This window comes from Cotesia typhae, unplaced genomic scaffold (assembly GCF_013202065.1).
Source record: "Cotesia typhae breed Kobodo isofemale line unplaced genomic scaffold, CoteBio_Ctyphae contig_59, whole genome shotgun sequence".
Lineage (NCBI taxonomy): Eukaryota > Metazoa > Arthropoda > Insecta > Hymenoptera > Braconidae > Cotesia > Cotesia typhae.
Window position 1 is genome coordinate 1,439,448 of NW_027423761.1, and position 19,548 is coordinate 1,458,995.

Genomic DNA, 19,548 nt, shown 5'->3' on the forward strand with positions numbered 1-19,548 from the left:
ATTGAGCCGTTTAAAAGTTATTAAAAAAAAACTTGATTTGAAAAAATTTTTTTGCGTAGTTTTTTTAAGATTCTTCAAAATCTACCGGTCGGAATCGGTCCAAATTGTATTCAAAATCTAAGTTTGGTCAAGCTCTTTCAAATGACACCAACCGCGATCAAATCGGCTTAGCCGTTCAAAAGTTATGAGAGGTTAACATACTGATGAAAACTCGATTTTCGGAAAACGGGGTAAAAACAATAACTTCCGATTTTTGAAAATTTTCAATTTTCTTAACGGGAAGTTAAAAGTTTTTTTTTTTTGTTTCAAACATTTTTCTTCCCTAAAATTACTGTTTAATTGCGTGTAAGAGTCCACCACCTGTTTCAATTACATAATGAATAAATTGAATAAAATATTTAGCGATAAAGTTTAGTGTTGCATTGAGACCGAATAAAAGGTGGTTCCAGGTAAAGGGTCTTCCCTTACCTCATAAACGTGACGCTGTTGCCGGTTTCTTTTGCCGGAGAATCGCAGCCATGAAGTGGGCGTAAAGAGAACGAATGTAACCACCAACACGTGTAGGAACAAAGTGAAGCACCACTGACCTGACTTGTGATGCTGCTATACACCAAGATACTGCACTGGTGTGGGTTAACGTCTTTTGTACTGACGGATATACGGATGTTCACAAACTACCACCGACGCTCTTTGTCTGGCTACCAGTAACTCAGTACGTGTACTTTGTTTTTGTTGAGCTTGTTCTTCTTATTTCAATCATTACGAGGGTACCGGTTTCTTTTTCTAATTTCAGTCAATTCTTTTTTGTTACTCCAAACGAGTTGAGGCCAGCGTTGCTTCAAGCTGACGCCTCCTTCAATAGCCATTTAACGATTCGACGGTGATTCTTGCGATTCATTGAATTTGCAATGAATAGAACACAACTTGGATATATCGTAGTACTTCTGACCCTTTTGACTAAAAAAAATTAATTATAGGGCTTTTGATATTGTTTTTTCCTTTTTAGGTTTTCAAATGATGCGATAAATAAATTAAAATAATTTCCTTGTTAGGAATACGGATAAAAATTTTTAAATTTACGCTATCATTGAAATGGAATCTTATTAAAAATAAAAACTTATTTTTTTTTTTGACAATAGGTTTTCTTGATTTGAATAATTTCTTGTCTTGAATTTCGTTATCTTGGCTCAAAGATATCACTGAGTCTAATCAAAGATTATAATGAGTATAATCCAAGATTATAATGAGTATAATCCAAGATTATAATGAGTATAATCCAAGATTTTTTATGAGTTCATTGTAATATAGAAGAAGTGCTTCTTCCTTCTCCCTTTCAATACTCAATAGATAAATATTTCAGTTAAGGGCTTTATTTTGAAATTTAAAATTTTAAGGGTACTGAAAAATTTTGAATAGCAAACGTATATAAAGCATATTAAGGTTGATATTAAAGTTGCATTTAAAATAAATGGATATATGGGTATATATAATCCATCAGTATAAATTAAATTGTTGAGTTCAATAAACTTGTTATCGATGAATTAATGATCAAGTTTAATGCGTGCGTTAAGAATAAATAAAAAAGTAAGTAGGTTAAGAGAATGGAATTACACTGATAACAAAACCTTGGCGCAATTATCATCGTTCACCACTTTGTTCTCGATACATTACAGCGATATGACAATTTATCGGTCGACTTGTTACACAGATGTACTATTTATTTAAATAGTAGCTGTGAATAAAACATCACTGGATGGATATACACTACTGTATATTCACTATTGACTTGGTAAATTACCATGACTTTACGGCACACTGTAAAAGTAGATACTTGATCTATTTTTAGACTATATAAACGGAAGAGATTTTATCAATTAATAAATTAATAAAAATTATATTTAATAAATAAATGACTTTATCTTTTAATTTTATTAATTTACTTTCTAGCAAATTATATAAAAAAAATATCTTGACATGAATAAAAAATAAATTGAAAAATTAATCTTCAAGTAGAAACAGTCTTTCGAGGAAGCCATCGATCTTATCCCGAAGCTTAAGAGACTACAGTTTTATTCGCAGAAAACGAGGACGGAAATATATTCTGCTATTCATTAAGAAATCACTGAATACATCTCAGCAGCCAGGAACACACGAATAAGTGGATAGGATATAGCCAAATTACATTTATGTTGTGATAAATACAATTGAAAGAACCCTACACTCTAGTAATGAGAGCATGAGCTTATTCATCTTTGATTAAACTAGAAGGTGATACTTGTGAAGATTTATACACACGATTTGTGAATATATACACCGTTGTTTTGTTATTCTAAGCTACGCTAGTCAATGAAGTTCCTTCGTGTTTATATTTCACTTCATTTCCTTTCTTGCACATTTTATTTTTTTTTTTGTAGAAAATTTTTTTATGAAAAGAAGAAAATAAATCAGCTTTTTATGTTGCTGTATACTGTGTTAATCGATCGGAATCAGCTCTCCAATAGGCTGACACATATCGGACAAATACTCCACAGTAAACGGAAGTAATTAAAATTGTCCATAATGAAACCACTTATAAGAGCTGTTTTTTTAAAGCTTACAAAAAGTGCCGATTATAGCTTCGAGATTTGATTATGTAGAAATTAATAATCAAAATAAAAATTTTTTTCAAATCGCCACTTTAATTTCAAAGTATTATTTTATAAATTCGAGGAATTAATTGCGAATCAATAATCAAGTACTTTACTGTATTCAAACAAGATACACATAAACTTCGTCTAGAAGTTTCTTTCTCGTAGATTAAGACACGTGACAACGTTAATAGAAGACATTAACGTCGTCTTCCTAAGACGAAAAAAAAAATATCTTAAAAAAAAAAAAGATCTCAGTACGTTTTCCCAGATTATGCTGATTAAAAAAAAATTTCAGATAGTAGCTAGTATAATCCAAATTACAACGAGTATAATCCAGATATCACCCAGTATAATCTGGATATCACCCAGTATAATCCAGATATCACCCAGTATAATCCAGATATCACCCAGTATAATCTGGATGATACTAACGACTATCTGAAATTTTTTTTCACCACAAATATCACTGAGTATAATCTGAGATGATATCCAGTGTCATCTTTTTCTTTCCGTGCATTTTTTTATGTTGAAATCTATTCAATCCTGCATTCAAAGCATGCAGTTGATATAAGTACCGTGGATATTTGCAAGACTCGTTTTTCCCTCTACCCTTACATTTTCTACTTGATTACACATCAGTCATTAGACGTAAGACATGTTTTACATTTTACCATTAAAAATAATAATTTAAATAAATATTTATCTGCAAGGTAATAAATAATTCTTATCTCCACACGAGCAGTATACTTATAGTAGCTGTAATTTTTAAAAAATAATAATAGATAGAGTAATAATCACTCAAATGAAACATAAACATCAAGTAAACTAAATCAGTAAATTTTCTATGTCAATATTAAGATCCTGCTTCGCTTTACTGTTTATTACTTAATTTATTTATTTTTGATACAAATAACGTTTGATGCAATATTAGAAAGAGAAAACAATGGTATGTGCTAGATAAATGAAAATTACACGTGGGCACGACACGAACATTCCGTTATCCATCGTCGCCTTGGACTAGCACAACACCAGGAGGTATCAAACCGTGTACACTAAGCAGAGAAAGTTTACTACCGGTTAAACGTGTAATGATCAACGCAATTTTATATTTTTACCCGAAATCTGCATTCTGCTAACAGTTTACTTAAAATTGAAATTCATATAAATTTACGCAAAAATATTATTTCTAAATTATCACCCTGCAATCTCACTTTCAGAATAATTGTTAAATAAGTACTTAGTTTATACCGACAGTTTAGCAAATTATCCTGAGGTTTTGTCTCTAAATAGATGCACCGCTAATTCATCTTAATGCACGACATCCGGCCAGTATTACATATATTAACTGCAACACTAATTTACCAAATGCTTTTTGAATGAATAAATTTAATGACTTCATTTTTTAACGTAAAAAAAAAATTAATTATGACAAGGAAGTGTCGTCTTACAACCGACGAAATCGTTTAATAATAAATATTGAAATGCAAACAGTGTAACTCTGATCTAAAGTTTATGAGTAAATAAGAATAATATAAAATAAATGTGTGTTTATACAGAATTATTTATCATTGTTCGGAGAAAGTGTATTTACAATTCCAAATGTCAGGCACTTTGTATATACAGTATATCAAATGATATTTGATAAGATAGTATGTGTTTATTATTTTTTGTATATAATGGTGGCACAAAAAACTGAATTATTTTTTTGAACCGAACATATTAGTTTTTTGAACTGAAAAAAATAGCTTGATGAATCAAAAATATTTCTTTTGAATTTGAAGGCTTTTTCAAAGTATTGATTCAGTTCTCTTAATTCAAGAAATTAATCAATTGAAACTCGAGAATATTCGGAGAATTCTCCAGAGAAAATTTGCTTGAACTTCAAAAATGAGATACGCAGATACTATGTCTAAGAATTTCATTCTTCTAGATTAGATAGACGGTAACGTTGTATTAAGATATTACCGACGTTTAAACAATGCTCTGAGAACAAAAAATCGTCAGATTTCCGCTACTTTCTATACAAGCAATAATAAGCTCGAATTTCTTTCTAAATGTGTCAAGCAAAAATTTATTTTGTTTTTGATTTTTAGTACTTTTGAACTTGAAGAATTTGATTGCATTGGTCGGATATAATGCTCTAACAACATGTGATAACACTTATTTATCGAAAAAATTGGTTGCTTAACCAAAATGATGAGATCCAAGATAAAGAATTTTAGAAGCAGGCAATTGCACACCTCACAACGCGCGAGCACTTGAGGGAGCGCTTTACTCTCGACGTGCCGTTATGTGACGATTTTGCAATATGAAGTTGTTAGTATCTCCCAATTAAGACACTAAATCAATAAAAAAGGGATGATTCGAAAACTAGATTCACTACACTATAAAGTCAGTGTATTTTTTTCATCCATTTATTTAGTATATGTACAAAAAATGTAGTTAAAACATTATTAGTACGAGTGTCAGTTAATCTGTGCAACTGTTTGTCCTGACGCTTCATAAAAATATACGCAATGAAATGGAACAAATCTTTTTGAATAAGTTTTCGTTTGCCGTCAGGAGGTACCCTATTGCTGATCACTATCAGACTCATAAACGTTTAAAAGATATAAATTAAATTGAATTTTTTGTTTGTTCTTTTCTATTCCAAAATTTTATCATCAACATTGATACTAAGTCATCAAATTCTCTAACTACGACAAACATCTAAACTACGTCATGAATAAAATTTCATGTCAGTTGTCGATATTATCGTTGGCAAATACATTTTCTTTCTGCGGCTTCTCTCGTTTTTATTTCGTAGTAGAATAAGCTTGTGAGGCGTGCACTTTTGTATTTCCCAAACTTTTTATTCTATTTTATAATTTTAAGAGTTCTTGAAATAGATTGTCATTTATTTTTCTTTTACAGTGAAAATTAACATCCACTTACTTAATAAACCTGTACTTGACTCGTATCGAGCATATGTCTATGCAACATAGGAGAGAATCTATTTTGTAAAATGATATATTTATTATTAATACGGTAGAGTAACTTTTGAGTTGCTTCCAGAAGTTATTTTTAAATTATGCGAAACAATAAAATTATGTCAAACATACTAAATCAGTTTTCTAATCCATGGTAACTTTTTTTAAATCAAGGTATGTATTCTATCGATGTATTTTGTTAAAGCCTCAGCAATTTTTGGAACAAATAGAAGCTTCAATTGTTCATAATTTGAGATGATTATCTTACTGAATTTTTAAAACGATTCAAAATAAAAAGAAGTAAATCTTTTACGGCACCCTGGTATATTTTCATTAATTATTTTGTTACCCAAGACATTCGCATTACCTCTTTATTTCATTTAAAATAAAATAAAAATAAATATACCCTATTTGCAGGGATCTAGTTCCAACTTGCAAGACACGTTTCGTTACAGTGGTTGCATTTACAACGGCATAATAACCAAGAAGATAGTGGTTTCGCGGTTTAGTTGCATGTAGCGGGAAATGAGAAAAAAAAAAAAAAAAAAAAAAAAAAAAGAACGTTTACATTATTTCATTTATCCATCACGATACAATTTACGACACTAATTATAAACTATAAATCGCAGTTGTAACAAATGAATAAAATGAATTGAGTTGTATTTAAAAAAGAATTAAAATTTTGATCAGAGCTGTAATATTTACACAAAGAGGTCTGAGGCTGTGTTGAGAGTGTATAACCACTATATTTGCGGATATGTACAATGTATAGGAGAGATTTGCAATCTCTATTATGTATCAACCGATGCGTATATCACCCGCGGGACCACAAACAATGATAGATCAATGCGACACGCCCAGATTAATAGCTCCACCCTTGTTTCCTTTTCACTCTTATTCATTCTCTGTTCTACTCTATACTCTTTTGGGTGCGTTACACTGTGTACTCTACCTGACATTTATACATATGTCACAAATAACAATCTCTAGTTTATCTCGCTCGTAATTTTGAACAAACTGCGTTTCCTGACAATATCACATACCACCGTTTGATTTAATACTGGAGCACGGATTCGACTTTTTAGATGATATTGTAACACCTTTTGAAAAATGTCTTAATAATGGTGATAAATTTATAAGAAAAAGCCAAACCAAATCAAATGATAACACTTTTGGTTAAAAAAATTTTAATTTATATAAATTACTTTATACTTTTCTACAATTGCACACTTTAAACGCTATTCATGTTGGGTGTACGCTGTGAAACGGTGATCATATCAAAACTATTGAATCTATCATTCAAATTGAATTTTTTTTATTTATTCGTCGGTTATTATAACATTTTGTTTTACATGAAAAATCAAAATTCAATTTAAATATCTATTTGAAAACATTTCACAATATTTATTGATGGCAATGCCGACCAGAAAATAAAAATTTTATACTTTTTTTAACTTTAACTTTATCGAATACAGAAAAAAATTTCTAGGAAAATTTACGATACAACTATTGTAAAGCTGGACTATACTTTCATTAGTATTAATTGTCAAATATTTTAGAAGAAAATTTACTATTTATTCATGAAATTTTCCAACTTACGATTAGAAAAAGTAAGATATTACTATTGTAAAAAGTGAGAGATTAAAATTGTCCAGTGCTGCATCTGTATCTTCCCAATAGAAGTATAACAAATTTTACAATAGTCGCATTGGAATGTTTTTCAATTAGTGTGAGTGATGGCCGTGCACAGCGGTAGACTCCGAGTTTATCTAAATGTTGAAGGACTTTGGTAGTAGTTTACTTCGGATAGCGTAGAGGGAGAGTCCTTTGGCTGCCAACCAAAGAGTTCTGGGTTCGATTCCCGGATAGGATGAAAAATTTCGATTTCTTTTTTCGGTTACTGTAAAAGTAGCAATTAGTCCAACCTGCTATCTCTCTCTCTCTCTCTCCCTAAAACTTCTTTTAAAAAAACCGACTATCAATTTTTACAATAGTTGAATTGTAAAGTTCACAAACACATATTATATAATTTGCTCTATAGTATTGGAGTTTTTGAGTCTCTCGCTGGTCTTGTTTGTTGGATAAAATTTACAATAGTAGGTCGTAAAAATTACTAAATAACAAGTATGGTCCACCGTTACTATTTTATGAAATAAAAATTACGATAGTAAAATCGTAAAAATTCCTTCAATTTTCTTACCTCGTGCTAGGGAACGAGAAATTCATTTTGTCAATTAGTTTTTGTGCTAAATATTTTTATATTTGTCACGCAATAACGAAGCAATGAGCATCAATGAAAGCGATCAAATTCAAAAAATTTACCCAACAACTTTTTTTTTAGTTAAAAATTGTTACTTGTAGTCCTAAAAATGTTTACTTTCCCCAATATAATTTCTCGAGTCAAGAATATTAATTGCCGCTGAATATTTTTTTTTTCCAAGTAACTTTTCTTTGTCTTCATCTCAAAAGCTTATCATTTTTCATATTCAAAATTAATATCCCGAAAAATTAGCGACTTGAAAAAATTATACAGAATAATTTGTCTTGATTTTTTTACTTCTGAATTCAGTTCTAAAAGATGAAATTAAAAACTGGTAATCAAGTTATGAAATGACTGTTAATATCAACACAAACGTATAATGGCAAAAAAATTCGAGCAGAAAACTACTGATGATTGGATAGATGTTTAGCTATCAGAGCATTATAATCAGATCCACACATTTATACCAGCAGCATCATCCACATTCACATCAACATCCGTTGCCTGAATTAACCGGTCTACGTCATTTGGCTACGTCTCGTCGTCGTTCTCATCACCCCCTTACAATATATATTACTCCACGATGTCTCGTGCAATTTACGTACGATTATGCAGATGCCACCAGACTCTGACTCGCCTACAACCTACGTGTGCTGTCCGTGTACGTACAAATGTGTTGTATGAGTAGTCGCACGGCTTATCCACTCCCATATCCACATTTCGTCGGGTGTAACGTCTGCCTGGTTGATGTATATTACATTATACATTACTGTATATACGTTACATCCATGGCTACATGTGCGATTTTGCGAGAGATGAATTCACTGCAGCTCGATTGACATAATGTACCGAGTTATCTTGTTGTCTTATTCACTTGGATTGGCTATACACTATAAGTTACTTCAATAAAGTGGGTAGTGTGTTGTTTAAAAGAGTCACGTCTTTCTTCAACACTCGCACACATACAGACATTTTTTTTCTTTCCTTCATTTCAATGTCTGTCTGTCTTGATGCTTGCGGGTGTGTGCTCTACTCGAATAATGTCTACAATTACCCGAACCAACGACCATTATTCGCGATTCTTGTATACACTCTTCTGCTCAAGTACACTCAACTGTGGGTGGATTTGTTTTATCAAAAGATAAATATCAAATCTGTTAATTTAATGTTGATTTATTCTTTATCCATTTTTCAGACAATTATTCTTCTATCATTTTTTATTGATATGGTAATTTTAGAATTTTTATTCATGCTCAATTTTAGTATGAAATTTTGTAGAAAAATTATTTTATTGATCATCAACTCAAAACATGAAATATGATTTTATTCTTTTGTTTGCATCAATTTTTCTTTGATAAATTTTCAGTCATAGGTTCAAAAGCTTTTCTGCTTTGTCTCATATCTTTTGAACGGCTTGGCTGATTTAATCGCGGTTGGTGTCATTTGAAAGGGCTTGACCAAACTTAGATTTTGAATACAATTTGGACCGATTTTGACCGGTAGATTTTGAGGAATCTTAAAAAAACTACGAAAAAAAATTTTTTCAAATCAAAATTTTTTTGAATAACTTTTAAACGGCTGGATCGATCAATTCCAAAAACTAATCAGCTCTTAACATCGAAAAACCACGTCGATCGCCACCAAGCCGGTCAAAATCGGTTGATTCCTTCGTGAGTTATCGTTGACGAAAGAAATCGAATAAAAGCGTTTTTTTTCTAATTACACCGAAACTTCCGGTCTTATCAATTTGTAGTTAAAAATGTATCATAGAATTTAAAAAACTGCATCGAATGCCGCCAACCGCGTGGAAATCGGTTCATTCATTCAAAAGTTATTGCGGTTTGAAAATTCAAAAAATAGTGTTTTATTAAACTTGTATCAGATTTTTGAGCTCGGAGAGCTCAAAGCTACATCAAAATTATATTTTTGAGCTCTTCGAGTTCAAAAACGTAATAAGCGCAATTTTGAGCGCTTAATTACGAAAGCAGCGAGAAGTTGCAGGGATGGCCTTTAGAGTCAACCGTTATCCTAATTTTTTAATCTGAATTCAGTATATTTTGATATACTGAATCCGAATCTGAAGATTTTCCAACTGCTTAAGCTTCTAAAATTAAAGTAAATTGAAAAAAAAAAAAAAACCCCAAAAATTGCCAAAAAAATTATTATTGTTGTCAATTAACATTATTAGAATATTCAATCACCATTTGGTCAATCTAGTCGGAGAAAAATATTTGCGATCTAGGACATATCAAGTTACTCTACCATCACCTTCATTTAAATATCTATATTTACAATTAATACCACAATCTTATAACCAGTAAAGAACTGGTCAATATATCACCACTTAAAGCGTCTTCTGTGGGTTCATCGCAAGGGACAATTTTGCACCGGGTTGACTTATAATAAAAAGAAGACTATTTAGATACAATCTAAGAATGTGGCTAATCTAAAAAGCCTATTTGCATATCTAAAAGCTTGTTTTGGGTGAAAAATTCAATAAAAATATTCCTTCTGAAAGAAACATTCATAAAATCGTATAATCAATCTGGAGACAAAATTTGATTGGCAAATAATCTGTGAAATTTACATGAAATAAGCATAGAGTTTATTGATTGAAATAAATAGTGAGATATGTTATGATTCATGAGTAATTAAAAATTTTTCAACTACCTATAAGTTGTTGAACCGTTAAGCCAGACAAGCAACTAAGCTAACCCGTCGAGGACCATTATGGTAATATACAAGTGATTACATAACAAGTACTGATCACGTGGTGGCGGTCTATTAAGCTCCGCGTGTATATTATGTACCAACTGAGATGATCAAATACGTATATAACTAATTCATTACAAATGTGATAGCACGTTTAACCATACTCATTATATATTTATAATAACTACTAATTAATTGATTATTAATCAATTTGTGCTAATGAACCAAGAACTCAAACTCAGGAAGACATATTCTGCAAATATACTAAACAATTCCAAGTTATGGTAATTAGTAAACTGTAATGTCCATTAACATAATGGCATTAGAGATCGTGATCATTGCAATCAGTTGTAAGCAATCAATAGCAATTCTTTCTTCTATATTTTACAAAATGTGAAACGATTGTACGATATTTTCGTTAGACGGATAAATGTTTCTATCAGGTGCATCAATTCTTGATAAGAAAAAAGCAAAAGTTTACTCTGGTCGAAATATTGGACGTTAATCATATGTTTTCAGAAGATTTCATAGAAATCTAACTATTGCATTGGTCCTCATGACGAAACTTTGGAAAAATTTTGATATATTTCAACTCAGTTCATCAAACTGATTCAGGAAAATACATATGGTTCAAAAGTTAAAGACTTGTCAGGACGATAGTGTCTACAATTAGCAACGGATCTCCGTCCAACTCAACATACTTATTCTACAGATACATACCGAAGTCAAGTTCGAAGATGAGCTTAAATAGTCAAGTAATTTTGAAATGCCAGGATTTCAAAAATTCACATTTTTCCACTTTCTAATTCGAATAACTTTTCAATGGGATAGAGTATTGAACCTCTGTAATTTGTAACTAAAATCTCTTTAAATAAGCTTTGATTTGAGCACCAAATTAAGTATGTAGTCTTGAAATTGAGTCCTATTCTTTTTTACCAATTATGAAATTTGCTGGGGCTTTATTTTTATTTTTTTTTTTTTTTTTATTGAGAAATCTACTTCCATTTCGGCTGTCAAATGGTCTTTTTTCAGCTAGTATAGAGAGCGACGCGATCTCTAAGTGGAAAACCGAAACTTCGTTGACTGGTATCAGGTCTTGGGTCAATTTCATAAAGATGCGACTAGACAGTTCCATACTATATCTTTCAATGTGACATTGTACGATCCAAAATGTCACAAATGTATTTCTAGGAAGCACTGAAGGTCACAGGGGGTAAAAATTTTCTTATTGTCGGTCTCTGTACCTTTGTTTTTCATTTATAACGTTTAATATATGTTATTAACGTTAAAAAGTTCTACGTCTAATATTTTACTAAATAAACAGCAGCTTTAACAGTGAAAGTTAGTAATAGAAACTTAACATCATGATTATCATCGTCATCAGGACAATGATTAACGTCGTTAATGTATCCAGTTTTTTAGACGATCTGCAATCAGTCAAGTCTAAGCAATATAAGACTTTTCCGTGGCTCTGTCTAAAGATTTCATTAAGATCATCTTATTTATCAGATTCTCACTCGACCTACTAACCCACATTTAAGCTCGGGTTTCACAAGTAACAAATGTCAATTATCTCTTCATTAGTTTAGAATAATTTAATAAAAAAAAGTCGGTTTAGTTGAAATAAATTAAACTTTTTTTATAGAAAAGTTATTTCGCTTGCCCCGATAGGCCAGTATATGTTTAAGGTAATATATATGGAGAAACGTTGAAAATTGTTTGTAGTCGGATTCTCTTGCAGAGGCGAAACCAACCACCGTATGATACTCTATTTCCAACCCCTTAACAGTGCTCTGTGACTCCCTACAGTCGCTTGATTCCACCTATTCTCTCCCAATTTCATTCCCAGCACCCACAATGTTCGTACACACGATCATCGCTGTTATGTACAATGGCTCTGTACTCCATAGAACTCTCAGTTTTAATGTTATACATATAGAACTGATGTATACTGTTGTACAGAACGGATAGATTCAAGCGTGGACTAGAGAAAGGGGAAGCAAATGATAGCTCAAGGATATATGTTTGTGAGAGAAGACTACAGTTATATATTAATGATGATGCTGGACGGATAATTCATAGCTGACAACTGGAAAACAATACATTGTTTTCACATTATTTTCGACAGACATGAAATTTCATTGGGTAAAATCCTAAAATGCTCTTGGAAAGGTTCAAATTCATCGAAAAATTATGCGAAATCACAATTTTTTAGATCATTCTTGAGAAATCTAAATCCTAAAAATCCAGATTCGAAGATTCTGAAAACGCTTTTAAAGTGTCGTAAAAACATGTAGGACAATATAATTTTCTTATAAATAGTAAAACTGCCTTGTCTCAAGACCCATCACATATTCAAGTAAATAAACTTTACAATAAAGAAATTACGAATAAACGTACAACCAATATAATCTTTGAGACTGATTCAATTTTTCGATTATTCTTTATTTTAGGTTAGATTACTTATAGGACAGAATTGTTAAAATGCAGCGAGGTTAGAGAAGAAAACTAATTATCAACAAAAAAATTTCATTATACACTATGCACTTTCATGTAGGCCGAAAGAGAGTGCCAAAAGTAAATTATCTAATTTAATTTTTTTGAGCAGTGTTTAGAGTATTTACAGTCAGTTTGATAACCTCCTTCAGTGCATTTTACACATGTTTCAAATAAACAAACCGATATATTAAATTGGCATTTATTTTCACTGGTCCAAACTGAATTACCGACATCAGACTGAACTACATGTCCTTAAGTTCAAAATTTATTTGAGAAACAAAATCAGTTTAATATCTTTCAAAAAATGTCAACTACGAATTATCCGTCAGCATCATCAGTGACATACAATTGCAGCCTTTTCTCACAAGCATATATCTTGAAGCTATCATTTTCTTCCCGATTCTCTAGTCCACGTTTGAATCTATCCATTACGTGCAACAATCCTAATTTGTCATCAAAACGCAGCATTGATATTTTTGAAAGATTTCAGACAAATTCGACTGTTTCTCAAACAAATTTTGAACCTTAGATACTTAAAAAGTGTCTATGTGTTTGAAAGTGAATCCTCAAGTTTTAGTTTACGTAAGAATGATCTAGGTTAGATTTTTCCGTCACTTTTTTGACAGATTTGGATATTCTCAAAAGCATTCAAAGATTTTCAAAAGCATTCAATTATTGAAGCTCTCTAATTTCATACTTAGTAGGACATTAAAATTTCCAACAGTAAAATCGTTTGATTAGTAAATCGTTGTAAGATGATCATTGAAGTAATTAATGAAAAGTATATTGGCAATAAAAAAGTACATTTAAGAATTAAGTGGTATGTGTTGAGATAGAAGTTGTACAGAAGATCGTAGTAAAGGAATAATAGTGTAAAGTTGGTTGGGATATCGAGGTCGACCGGTTCCCGGCCGCCGTTAAAGGGACATTGCGACAGCCTGCACAGTAACCAGCTAAAGAGCCATCGGTTAGGCTGGTTATATGTCCCGCGGTGCATTGAGGACTCCAGGAATTGCAAATAAATTATTATTAGTCGCATGTGCACAGCCGGCTTTCGGAGAAAGAAAATGTTCGCGACTGGAATTATTATCGTCGTCAGTGCTAATGCTTCAGAACTGGACGATTGACGAGTTGAGGTTGAGAGTTTATGTCTATACAACTGTAAGTTTTAAAAATTGTTTAGATTTCATTGGCGATTTCTCTCTTGGATTTCAATCAAACGCAAACTTTAGAATTTTTTATTGCAATTTTGTAAAATCATTTGTGATGTAGCGAAATTTGACTATCCTGCAATAATTGTTCTAAAAATTATATGTATCGCGAATTTAATATTAATTACAACAATAACATCACCAACATAACAACGAATAATATCCTATCTCGTCTTCCACCCGCTCGTTATCATTATACACAACTCTCTCTCTCTCTCTCTCTCTCTTTCTCCACTTATTCACAGTACACCGACGAGCGGTTTATGATTTTGCTTAATTAATGGTTTCCTCGAGCGCTCGATCCCTCGTCGACACGAAATGCACACAGCCCGACCATTAAACGCGCGTTACGCAATTTAGGAAAATTGCGAAACTGTTGATTCACGGTTGTACGAGCCCACGGTTTTGGTCGAGAGGGATTTCAGGGATTGCACGTGAATAAAAAATAAATCAGTAACCACTAAAAAATTTTATAAAATAAAATATAACAAAATTAATAATCTACCAATTGAAATTGAATTTTTTTCAACGCATGCTCTTCCCTTTAAGCTTTTAATTTTAATCCACCACCAGATAATTATTTCATAAAAATTAAACATAAACAATAATAATAATAATAACAACATAACAGTAAATAAAAGATATTTTTAGGAAGAAAAAAGAAAACAAAATAAATGTCTACAATACCGATGCTATTTTGAGTACTGAGTTCCCAGTCTTTCATGAGGATTTCTCGGGCAGGTCAGGATGATGGCGACGTGGTTGTACCTATAATACATACAGATTGTTTCGTAGATTTTTATTTATTATCTCTTATTTTTCTATTGTCAACATTAACCCACCCTACGGTGGCCCCTATTTTATAAGTTACTAAATTATAATATCCAAGATAATTACACGCCTCAAAGAGACTGTGCTTTACATTTGCAAAACAATAAATTATGACGGGACACGGTTATCTTTAATCGTTTTATTGCTATTATAATGCTCTAATGGGCTGTAAAACATACTGCTGGTGAGAGGACATTTCAATTTATAAACCTTATAGCACTTAAAGTCTTTCACTAAAGATGATTACACAAAAAGTTTCATTGAAAAAAATTTATCGTGGGCTTAAATTGGACTTTAATTCGACTGAACATTACAATGTTTGCTTTATTTTTGCTTTATTCAATTAATTGATACTCTGAAAATTATTTTTATTAAATTGCCATATATTTACAGATTACGTATCAAAATCAAAATAAAGGTGCACTGATAGAAAATTTATGTTGACTCAAGAGATATTTTCTTGATCTAAGAATTTATTTTGGAAGACAAATGATTATTTTGCTTTAAGAATTTCTTGTCTTGATTTAGATTTTCTTGGCTTAAGAGCTATATTATCTTCAATCGATACATTTAGTTTTTCAACCAAAATAACATTATCGTTTAAAAAACTTAAAATAATTCATCAAAGTATATTTCAAAAACTAAATAGTCTTTAATTGTTTTACCTTATAATAAGTAAATTAATGACTCAAAAAAAAGGCATTCTTAACACAAGTCGGTTGTGTCAACCGAATCAATGTTATCGCCTATCTTGAACCAAGAGACAAAAATTCTTGAAAGAAATATATCAATATCTAGTTTCAAGAGTTCAAATTTTGAAGAAAAAAAGTTTCTTGAATCAAGATTGTTTTTCTATCAGTGTGTAAGGTACCCGCGAGTAATAAGGGCTAAGTGATAGAAATGCTATTTAAAATAACCGCTTCCACTAAAGACTTCTCTAGTAGAAGCGTCTAGCATAGAAATGTCGCTACAAGTTTGTAAAGTCCCGATACAACATTCCTTGTCTTCTATATTTCATCATCCGTCATGTGCTAAAGTAGCGCAGAAGAATTCCTAAAAAACAATTTGAGTAAATGGTAAACATTTTTTATAATTTTATATTTAATAATTTAAAATCACTGTTCTAATTTTTATCAATATCTTTAGAAGTATTGTTGCTCAATTTAAGTGATGATTGATCTCTAATACCAATTTTATCAAGTATAGTATAACTATTTCCATTATGTATGACCCGCAGGCCTTATTACCCTACCGTAGTAAAATAAGGCCTACTCGCAAGGTTTTTCAAAAAATGTAATTTTGTATTTGTTTATGGTGAAAATTACCATTACTCCATTATATTTTATGGCTAATGTATTAATTTAAAAATTAATGATACATTGCAATTATTAAATGCAATATTTACAATTTTTTTCAAAATCTTCCTTAGCTAGGCATTATTACCCGCCGGTGCCTTATTAAAGTAAACAGTTTCTACTTGATGTAATAAATGATTATAAAATCGTGTAAATAAATACAAAACAAAAACAAGCAATGAATATGAAGAATGAAATGTTAAGATATTAAGATTATTGATCAACTTCCTATGCTTTCACGTAATACGATGAGCAAACTCGTAAGTGAAATCGTCTAAGATGATAAAAAAAAATCCATTGCATGGTAGTTTACTCTCGTTACCATGATTTTCGTTCGTTTCAAGTTGCAACTCAAACGTCACGCTTGCGAGAATCTTCGGAAAGCGTGAAGACGCGCATTAATGCTATGTATACATCAAGAATTGCATCCCTTCCATTTCTGTTCTTATTGTTGTTATTAAACATGAATTGTTATCTAGGCGGTAATGCAAAATATTTTTTGCTCCCAATACCTCAACTCTGCGTTCCTCGGTCTTTAACTACTACTCTTCAGTGTTTTTATTATTCTTTATCTATGTACTAAAAATTGTATTGTACGAAATTACAAAAGAATGCGGTGGAGACTCTTTCGCTTGCCCGATTACGGCTGGTTGTTGGATTACGCTATACGAATTGTTGCCACTTTTGAAACGGTTCGCTGCCGCTTCACGTATCCATGTACTTAATAAAAAGTCCTGTTTTACACCATCACTCATCAAACTATACAATATATTACATACTGTATATCTTTCTGCATGTACTAAGTAGTACATAAATACTTGTTTGAGGTAACCTGTTCGCACTTTTCAGAAAATGGATTTTGAAATGTGTAAATCCATCATTTTTAATTATACACAATTGTACTCGATAGTTTTCATTATTAGCTGTACAATAACAATATTTTTCAAAGCTTAATTACAGTAGTTATAAATAATATTTTTTAATGGTAATGAATCCTCAGTATTTTTTCTCTTTATGTTCCCTATATTTAGAATATTAAAAGCGCCATGAAAACGACGACTTATATCATTTTTATACTATAATACAACCAAAAATTCTAAAACGGCTGTATCAGCAAAATAAACTCTCAAATGAGTAATATTGAGGCTACCACATCTAAGAAATGAAATTAAAGCTTAATGAAAGAGCTTTACGATGCAATTTACCGAATTTCATTATTTTGTTTAGTTCAGTAATTACACCAACTTGAAATGGTAAAAACATCAATTTTTGTGATTTTCAAAAGTTCAAAATTCTGTCATTTCCAAACTACTAAGTTAACTAATTAAGCTCATCTTCGAAATTAACCTTAGTCTTTGTCGATAGATAAAGCATGTTGAGTTTGAGAAGAATCGGTTGGAAATTGTAAACGCTAAACGTAATATTATGGATATTATGCATAAACTTGTAAACATACGATATTTTCTAACTCAGTTTGTTGAGCTAAGTCAGAAAATGGCGGAATAATTTGAAAATTTCACTATGAATATGAATGTAATAGTAGGATTTTTGTAAAATCTACCAAAAAACAATAGATCGGACATCTATAGGTAAAAAGTATTACTAATACTAAGTTTTGATTTAAAATTAGCTCATTTGATGAAAATTTTGTCGTAATATGTTTTATTTGATCGAGTAATGTCGAAAAATGGCATTGGCTTAAAAGTTTACATATGTACTAGCCGTCTCCCGCTTGGTTCGCTGGGCGAATCAAATAGGAGGAATTCATAAATTTTTTTCTTAATGTTTTTGTATTGATTTTTTAACTGTTTTTTTTTTTTTTTTTTTTTTTTCCGTTTTCATTATTTTGCCTTCCAGTCGGAAAGTGGCAACTTTCGTCCCACTGCTCTAAACAAAGTTGCCGTTAATTTAAGTAACCAGCTCGTATGTTCTGACTGTAGTAAATAATTGATTAGAATCAAGATAATTGAGTGGAAAAATGTTAAGCTGAAGCTTTGAGTGATGAAATTTAGAAAAATAGCTTTGTAGAGTTAGTAGAGTTGTTTGATGATGGCGTTTGTTAAGAGGATATCGGTAACGATCACAAGGCCACAGTTGACTGGAAAGCACCGCAGATGATAGTAGAGAGTAGAATAGAGTGTAGAGTAAGTATACCTCGTAGAGTTGTACTAGTGAGGGTGGATTGAGAAACTCGAGGGTGTATTTGGGATGTATGCACCCCTTTAGCCACAAGTACGGAAACGCAAGGCCCGCGAACGATGTTCAAGTCCTCTGCCTCGTTCTCTACCTCTTGCTCTTCCGCCGGTCGTTCCTAATACTCCTCATTCGCAATGGTACCATAGATTCTCTTGCTTCTATAGGAAAATGTCCTGAGGGGGTGGGATTTACCGGTGGTGCTAGCAAAGGTGGGTGGGTAGGTGGACAGGAGGAGGAAGAGAGTGGAGCCAGTCGAATTCCGAGCATACCGCGGGCCAACTGGTTAGCGAGCGATTTACGATATTGTAAACCGATGCGACGGCGGGTGCCGACCGCCGAACCTCAATCTAATAGTGGCGACTCTAGCTTCTGCCCAACGGTATGCAGGATACTACATTGTTGCTTGCCGAATGTGATACTACTGCTGTATTCTGCTATCCTTATCTGAGCCGGCAAAAACTTTTCTCTAATTGTTCAAATACAATCGTTGTCAATTACTATTGTTATTATCATTGTTAAGCAATCAATACAATTGAAATGCATACAGAGCAAACTTTGAATCTTGCACGTCTTCAAGTGCAAATGCATATTTTGTTATTGCCTAAAAATCATGTTGATGATTTCGTCACATTGAATTGTGTTTTGAATTCTTGACATACGTATAAATTAAAATTACGCATTGTTGAAAAGAAAAATACATCCTGTATGACATAAGAATTAAACAATAGAGGCATTTTGTAGATTACAAAATTATTTGACCTTGACGAGTTGAGAGTGAAGTACTAACTCAACAGCTTCGCGTTATGAGGCGTGTAAAAAATATTATATTTTACAACTGAACTTTTCTTTGATTAATAAGAAAAATTCAACAGTAACACTTTCACT

At 31.7% G+C, this 19,548-nt stretch overlaps 1 protein-coding gene across 7 annotated transcripts in view; it reads right to left on the reverse strand.

Annotated features, from left to right (window-relative positions):
* The window catches only part of Scalloped (TEA domain transcription factor 1 homolog scalloped), a 111,552-nt gene that overhangs the window by 48,496 nt on the left and 43,508 nt on the right, over positions 1-19,548 (reverse strand). For 6 of the 7 annotated variants that reach the window (XM_074250782.1, XM_074250781.1, XM_074250780.1 and 3 more), the window contains one exon: positions 14,969-15,049. The exons of the other annotated variant lie outside the window; for it this stretch is intronic. In XM_074250782.1, coding sequence (XP_074106883.1) covers positions 14,969-15,005 — 37 coding nt within the window. In that variant the 5' untranslated portion in view covers positions 15,006-15,049. The remainder of the gene's footprint in view (positions 1-14,968; positions 15,050-19,548) is intronic. 7 annotated transcript variants of the gene reach the window in all.